The sequence below is a fragment of the Nematolebias whitei genome, chromosome 13 (genome assembly GCF_014905685.2).
Source record: "Nematolebias whitei isolate Nwh7 chromosome 13, NemWhi1, whole genome shotgun sequence".
Classification (NCBI taxonomy): Eukaryota; Metazoa; Chordata; class Actinopteri; order Cyprinodontiformes; family Rivulidae; genus Nematolebias; species Nematolebias whitei.
The window spans coordinates 19,038,542-19,047,252 of record NC_056510.1 but is presented as its reverse complement, the minus strand read 5'-3'; the positions used below and the strand labels follow the sequence as shown (position 1 = coordinate 19,047,252).

Below are 8,711 nucleotides of genomic sequence, written 5' to 3'. Positions count from 1 at the left end.
CATCCATCCATCCATCCATCCATCCATCCATCCGTCCATCCATCCATCCATCCATCCATCCATCCATCCATCCATCCATCCATCCATCCATCTATAGAAAATATAAATATAATTTTAATCTGGGAGCATATTTTTTTATAATCTGCATTCATTCAAACGTAACAGTACTGTATTCTTTTTTTTTAAAGTTTAATTAAATCAAGTTTATCAATGTCTAGTTTATTTCTTATTTATAATTTCAAGTTTATGACGGGTAAACCACTTGCCTCCACTTTATTCAAGTGTGTGACCCACTTTACAAACTGGTATCATATTTTTTGTTATTTTATTTTTTGCACAAAAAAGAAACAATACATATAAAGGGAAAGATAAAAAACGAAATGTGCAGGAGAGGTCATAAAAACCCAAAGTGGGCTTGAAGCAGCCACCCCTCCTTTCTAAAAAAAAAAAAGAAAAAATTCATAAAAGCTTTATACATACATACGCTTAAATCTTACTTTAAACACACACAGACACACACCAAAGCAATAATAGATAATAGTTCACAAGAAATTTAAATTGACTAAAAATATTAAAATAAAAATAAATAAAACAAACGTGTTAAAAAAACATCTATAAACTTTGTTTCAACTTTCTTTTAGAAAATGTTCTAGATGATTCACTTAGTTGTTTTAAACTGTTCCACAACGCAACACCTTGATGCATGAATGAAACATTAGCAACAGTGGTTCTGCAGAAGGGGATATGTAAATCACACCTCCTTCTTGTAGAGTATGAACGATAATAAGAACGAAACCCAAAGAAATTATGAATTGTTTTGTTTCACGTTTGTCACATTTTAAATGTCAGTGGGGAACTTTGTTTATTCGACTGCATAGCGTTTTAGTTTTATTTTGAAACGCCAAACCGGACATTGCTACGTGCGTCATCTCACTTGACGCCGCTCTGCGTACAGTAGTAAGTCGCTGTAAGGTAACTTCCTTCACCAATCCTGGCTTTTTGCTTTCCGAGACGCCACCGCCAAGCTGCTAAGACTTGTAAAGCTCCTGGACGTTGTTAATCTTTGAATGAAGATAAAAAAAACAACAACATACGTCTTCAGTTTTACTCCGTTTTTAAAGCTAGCATCGAGTAAAAGTCGCCCCTTTTTAAATTCCCACCAAGCGACCGACAGACGATAAGGTTGGCGTCATGAAGGCTCTGCTTTTCAGACTAGTTTGGAAAAAAATCTGGTCTTGTCGGTGAATTCTCGGGAGATGGCAGAATAGTTCGCCCTGCGCGTGTTACCGAGCCTAAATAAAGCACGGTTTGAGGAGGATTAAAAAAAAAAAAAAAAAACCCCGCAAGGTAAGTTTAATTGTAACGCCTTTGAAATGCACAAGTTGATGCTAATGTGTGTTGTAGAAAATGCGACGTGGAAAAGTTTGCAGGGGAAGGTTTCGTGATGTGCACTCTCACGTACACGCGGAGCTTTGCTTTTCCCGTCAACTATCAATGACTTCATGTCTCATTTTCGCGACAATGCTGCGTTTTCCGCCTCTCAGCCCCGTCACCTGAAGTGGCCGCCGCGGGCAGATGTTTTTTGCTGACAGTGATGAATGTCAGGCCCAAAGGAAGAACATTACATTGTCTGGCTCCCAGCTGCAGAAGATCAGGCCCTTTTTTTGGGGGCCTTTCTTGTCCCATCATTGCATATTGGTGCATCATTAACATCACAATCTAAATCCAGCAGGAGGGAGAGCCAAAATCACAGCGTGGGGTTTCCAGTTGGCACCAAAAGTCTTAAACATCACAAGAGGTTTGGTGTGCTTTAACCCCACTGTGGAAAAAGACCAAACAGGAAATGTTATTTTAATGTTGAAGCAAAGACTTGCTGATGAGAGGGTGTAGGCTTCATTACAGAGGTGTTAAGCTGGCTGAAGACCCCCCCCCCCCCCCCCAAGAGGCAACTCCTGTTTGAACTCCTGTGTGAATTGTTTTCCACACAACTCCACAAAAACATCCATTCAGGTATCTTATCAGTTCATTCCTCGCTAATAGTTTATTGGCTTTGAAAGTGAGCGGACAGGCATTATATATTCTGCTCTGGTTGTAATCAACACCTGGCTAATTGTGGGATGTATTCAAGGTGAAACACCTGGACTGTCTGACCCAATTTAAATTAATGATCCGAAGTGTTTGAAAGAAGTGTCTGTTGTGTATTGATGAAAACCAAAACGATGCGAGTGCAGTTGAGCTTAAAAAGTAATGCGTTCTCAGGCTTTTCATTTTACAGAGTGGGAGAACTGGAAACGCACTGGTCAGAGAAGGCTGATTTGAGGGCTCACTATCCAGGGGAGTTTTCTTTTTTGTCGTCTGTGGCTGTGTTAAGTTGCACTTGGTGGCTGCGCGTTTGAATGCAACTTGGTCACTGACCAGTTTTCTGAGCTGTGGTGTCCTCAGACTTGCAGTGTGGGGTCTGGCAGGCAGTGGTCAGATGTTAGGACGTCAGACAGTCTGAGCTAGATCACCAGATCTAATTCCCCACTCATCTGAGTGATGTTAGCATGCAGACAGGCCAGCACTTTGTGGACAGTTTTTTTTGCCTCTGTCATTAAAGTATTACCAAATACGGTAGTCCTTCGCTACTTGGAGTTTTGTTTTTTGCAGACTCGGATCTATCGCAGCTTTTCAAATTAAGATCGGACATGACACACAGGTGGCTGATGATGGATGAGCTGCACGATCAGCATGGCATTTTTATTTAAAATAAATTTATTTTAAATTATTTAGTATCTGTGTGCAGCCCACAGCTGCAGGAGAAGCTTCCTCCTGCAGATGATCAGCTGATCTCTGCTCTGCAGTGGAGAAGTGGGTGTGGCCAACAGGTGGCAGTGGACTGCAGTGGAGAAGTGGGTGTGGCCAACAGGTGGCAGCGGAGCAGGAGGCAGAGCTGAAATCATGACATTCTGTGCTCTTTTAGAGCGTTTAGAGTTTAGAAACATATACCTGTATATATACTACTACTTACTAGGGGTGTAACAGTACACTAAAATCACATTTCGGTTCAATTTCAGTACAAAAAAAGGCCAAAATAAAGACTTACAAAATGTTTATTTTGAAAATATGCCAAGTAAACAAGTTCAGTCATTACAGACTTCTTAGCTGGAGGTGATCTGGTGGATGAAGAAGACTCGGCTCTATCTCGTTGACATCCTCAGACTGCAAACAGCACAAAGATTTTAAAACATTGAGTTAATAAGATTATAATTTTAAATAAAAAGTTCATTAGGTCACAATAATACAATAACATTACCTCTTCTTGCACGGTCATCATTTCTGTTCTCTCTCGCTCATCATCTTCTGGGCAGGGCTGTAAATCTGGACTCCTGGGCATGTTGACAATATCAGTTTTGGCTTTTTTTATAAAGTGCTGCTACAACTTTTTGGCCGAAGTGTTGGCGTGATGGGATGTCGTAGCGGGGCTCAAAAACTTTAAAGCCGGCGCATCAGCAACAGAATATGGACGTAGATCCATAGCTCTAAAAACTCCTCCAGCTTGTGTTATTGCTTTGGACTGCTCTGAATGAAGAAAGTGTATTGAAGCCTTAAAACTTAAGAGCTGCCGATTGAATGCCAATTTGCCACCCTGACCATTTATCTACACCCCCCCCCCCCCCCCCATCATTTTTTTGTGATCTGAAAATCAGACTAAAATCTACGTAGTGTTTGTTTTTTTAAAGGTTATGAGTAGAACAAGGTTAATGTTTCATGAAAAGGTTTGCTGAAATGCTCTGCAGCCTTCGCAATGCACTGGAGGCTATTCCTTTCTTTTAAATAAGAGCAAAAACACCCTCGCAGGCATTTCTGTTTGAAAAACTTGTTCTAAATGAGCTCCGGGATACTTAAATTTAATGACTGTTGGCTAATGATTGACAGATCAACAACTTGTCTGATTTCCTTCTTATTTCAGAAACGGCATAATGTCAAGTTACAAATCTACAACAAATGACCACCTGTGACTGGACTTTTTCAACTTTATCAGCCAAATGTCTATGATCGATAAGTAATATTTGTATAATTTTTTTTTGAATTACCATTTTTAGTTTAAGAAATGTGACTGTGCATCAGTCTAGTTTTCATCAATACAAGTCATCCTCTGAGCTGTGACAATTTTATAAGATGAGTGAACAAAGACGACAACAGTCGAGCACAAGGGACTTTCACAAAACAAAAGTTTGGACTTACAGGCTGTGTTCACGCCGCAGGACTTAATGCTCAATTCCAATATTTTTTTTGCGTGGCTGTTCACATTACAGGGGTCATAAGCGGTTTCTGCTTGTCCAAGACGACCTGTGTTTGTATTGGACCATGAGATTTCACTGTGAGGTTGTCCGGTGTACAACCAAATGAAAGAAACATGGATTAAAGTTTTCCGTTGTCACAATGGATTGCCTTCAATGTAACGTGAACGGGGGGAACCATGCTTTTTGTTGTAGTCTTTTTAAAAGCCATTCAATCTAATGATAATACAGGGATTAAACTAATGCTGCTTTGAACAAATAAAGAGAACCAGAACCACAGTTTGATCAGAGAAGAGCAAGTCGTATTGTGTGATACACGTTGAGGTGAGCGCACCAATCTGTGTTCGTGATGAGGGAACTGATGCATCATCAACCTTGCACCGCGCCCCCCAACCTCCCCGGGACTTTTGTATCTAAAATCTAACTTTGTAGTAAACGGTATCGTGTTCTGAGTGTCGTCATCATCGCACAACTTTATATGATCAAACTTGAGCATGACCAAGCTCCAGGTCCGAGAGAGTGTGCCACCGCGGGGGCGAGCGTGGCCTGTTTGTGTGTCTCACGGTGAGAGAGACTGCGTCTGCTGCGCTAGTTCTTAGAATTAAACAATATTAAAACTCTCCGTGCATGCGTGGGTTTTCTCCAGGTACTCCAGTTTCTTCCCACAGACCAAAAACATGCATGTTAGGCTGATTGGTAACTAAATTGTCCCTAGATGTGAGTGTGTGTGAATGGTCTTTTGTCTCCATGTGTCCCTGTGATGGACTGGAGACATGTCCACAGACTGTATCACACCTCTTGCACAGTGACTGCTGGATATGGGCACCAGTGACCCCGCGACTTGAAAAGGAAGAAGCCGGTAAAAGATAATGGATGGATGGTGTTTTCGGAATAACAAGGTGTTGTGACTTATCGGATGAGCTAAACTTGTTTATGTTTACGATCATACAGAGAGGTAACTGTACTGGGATACATGCAATTTATTAAATGATCAAATGTGAAAAATAAACAATATTAAATGATTACATGAGTTGAAATCCTGTAAACATAATAGTCATTTTGGCAAAAAAAAAAAAAAAAAAAAAAAAGAAGCCATTTTAAAATTTATACTCCGTAAAGGACTTTCTGTTCTGTAATTTTTTTAAACACTTCTGACAACCCCTCAATTGAAAACAAATGACAAAAGTAAACTGCAGAAAAGTTTTAAACCCCTCTCTTCCTTCAGAATGCCACTGGTCTTGATGCTGCAGGTTAAAGTCTTGCAGCTTCATTGCTACTTGAGAGAACACTATACTGTGTACTTTTACTAAGGTCATGTACTTAGTATATTGTGTACTTTTAATAAGGTCTAGGGCTGTTGTAAACATTATTTTAGTAATTGAGTAATCTGTCTATTATTCTGGCGATTAATCGACTAGTCAGAAACTAAATGTCAGGTTCTTCAGTAAATACTGTATTTTCCGCCGTACACGTCGCACCGCCCCATAAGTCGCATCAGACCAAATATGTCTAATAAAGTGGAAAAATCCACAAATGCGTCACTTCACCGTATACATCGCATCTATTATGCTTCACCGCTGACGACCCGGAAATGTGGGTCGGTGTCGTGCCGAAAATCGATTGGCTGCCAAATGGCGGGAGCATGCACGGGAGGACTTTTAACAAGAATTTAACAAGATTAACACTTAAAAACAATTATTTGTTTGCTCGAAATTATAGCAAAGGTATGTCTCAGTGTGACTTTTCCTTAATAAATGCACTTTGATGGCCAAATCAGCTGCATTTCAAAAGCCGATACGCGGAAGTAGGCGTGTGCACGGGAGGACTCGCCATGCATTTCTTCGAAATTTAAGAAGATAACCACCTAAACAATTATTTGTTTGATCAAAATGATAGTAAAGGTGTGTCTCAGACTATCTCACAGACGTAAAAGTCAGATGAAATGCGACATGACCGTTCAGACTGAGGTCACTTTGTAAAACATTGTATATGTATCCCATTTAGTACGTAGGCCAGTACAATTATTAAATACCCCTTCTTCATCCCTGGTCCCTGATCTGGTTTAATGGCTTTTTCTTTTTTTTTTTTTTTTTTGTTTTTGCCAAAAGGCAAGCAATCTCTTCCTCTTTCTCTGTTGACGCCATGACGGAAATGGTGATAAATGAAGGAGTTTGTCACGAGCGAATTAAAATCAGGTGCAGCGTGGACGCTTGAGTATGAAGTCTCAACCCTCTACGGACAGTGCACGTCGAGTCTGCGCGGAAAAATGTCCACGCGAATATACTGGAGCCTTTACCAAACTGGTAAATGTTGTTTGAGGCTTATTTTTCCTCAACACCCCCGCCCCCCTACATACACAAACCAACAACTTTAGATAAAGATGTCTTAAGGAATTACTTTCAAATTGGAGTCTGCCAAGAAAACCAGTAGTGAGGCTCTACAAGGTTTTGAATGGTTTGATAAGTCATGGAATTTGTACTGAATTAAATGGTTAGTTGATCAATAAAATAGATCAATAAGCCACTTGCAACTTATAAATGATTAGGTGAAAGTGTCTGTATTCTCCCTGCCTCCTAGTTTTACTTCTACATTTTGGACATTCATCACACCACTGATTTTTAATGTCTAAAAAATAAACCTGACAAATCTTTTTTTTTAATATCTATAATAGAGTTTATACTAGATACAACTACACATTGACTTAAGACTTATGGAAAATTCAAAAGGCAAAGTAGGTGAAACTATCAAATGGGATCCCTACTTTTTACCCTTTTGGTGTTTTGCACTTCTAAAAATGTCCTAAATAGTTTGCTATCGCTAATTTAATATAAATTAGTTGCAAAGTAGTATGATTTTTTTTTGTTTGATTAGCTTTTATTGTTTCAACTAGATCATAGTTGGTAACGTCTCACTTTTTCAGTTTTACATGTGATTATTATTTTTTTCTTTCTGCTTGATTTGAAAATGTATTTTAATTTTCACATCTGCTGTAGAGTCCTTATTGTCTCCTTCACTTCTGCAGATGCTCAGTTTAGTTATTGTAATAGATTAAAACATGTCTAATGGTGGTCTGAGCATTTAAAATCACAACATTGGGGCAGTATATTTTTATTTTTGGAGTGGGGGACAGAGCTTGGGTAACAATAATTTCTCTGCTCAATAATTTGTCATTACCGGCTGGAGCAATGTATAAGTGTGGCGACGGCCGAGGGCTAGTTTTAAAAACCTGTGAGAAGGTGCGAGTGTGTATATTCTTGTGTGTGTAGAATCGGGTTAAACAGTCTGTTATTAACAAGAAAACTGCTGTTATGAAACCAAGATGGGCTTCTTCAAGTCTGAGCACGAGCCGGGGGATCGTCACGCTTTAATGTAGGTGGTATGAGGTTTATGTAGGTGGGAGGTGGAGGCTCGGGTGTAAAACAGGGAGCAGGGTTTGGCTTTAAGTCTGGCATCATAATGGTGGCCTTGCTTTACTTTTTGTCCTGGTTTTGTGTGCATGTGCTGACTTCCTCGAAAGTTTGACTTGACAACAGACCTGGCATCAGATGAGGCAGCAGACTGCAGAGAAACGCAGCATGTGGGTTGGATTTGCTCCTTGTGTCCAGCTTTTTAGAAAGAGGCCCTCTATGTCTGCAGTGTTATTTTTAGTCAAAAAAGTCCTTGAGCCTTTTAATAATCATCAGCCTTATGTAGCCCAAACGCATCACGATGAAGGGAGCTGTCTGGGCCTTGCGGGTTCTGCAGTCTCAGCAGGACGCAGGAAGTTAGAGGGGAAAAAAGAGAATGGGATAAAAGGCTACGTGTGTACCTGCCAGATTTTAGACTTGTTTCAGTGCTTACTGTTTGGGAGCTCACCCTCCTTTTAGTCTGGTGGCTCTGAACAGACTTATTGATTCCTCCTATTCTGTGTTCAAATGTGGATGAAGAGCAGTGGAGACAGAGAAGGGAGGCGAGACACTGTTGTCTGCACAGATGCACGCCCGCATAGATTTGTAGTTCTTGTGGCTCCGCTCCTCTCTACACTAACCTCAGACTGCACTGGAGACAGTCTGCCATACACATTTTATAAGCCCTTACCCGCTCCAGTGCTCCTGTCTTATCGCTCAGCTGTCGGGGCAAAGTTATGGTTTTGTGTTAGCTGCAACATCTCTCTGATCTCATTCACAGGCATGGACTGGGGAGCTTGTTTGGTGCGGGCATTTTGTCTACAATTTGAGAATAATCCTTCATCTTGCCATCACTGGCTATATTCATGCAGTTTGGTTATGGGTAATTTGCTGTTACTGTTTATAGAGCATTTTTATACTGGTAATTAGGGCTGGACAATGTGGACCAAAATTAATATCTTGATAAGATAAATCGCAATATACTATGTATATCTCAATATTCAAACATCTGCTAAGTTCATGTCACAAACCAATGCAGACA

At 40.2% G+C, this 8,711-nt stretch overlaps 1 protein-coding gene across 1 annotated transcript in view; it reads left to right on the top strand.

Moving 5' to 3' along the window:
* The first annotated feature begins 4,034 nt into the window (after window positions 1-4,034).
* LOC119419584 (activin receptor type-1) overlaps window positions 4,035-8,711 on the top strand; it is a 46,800-nt gene continuing 42,123 nt past the window's right edge. The window contains exon 1 of the mRNA XM_037686936.1: window positions 4,035-4,045. Within this exon, the coding sequence (XP_037542864.1) occupies window positions 4,035-4,045 (11 nt within the window). The remainder of the gene's footprint in view (window positions 4,046-8,711) is intronic.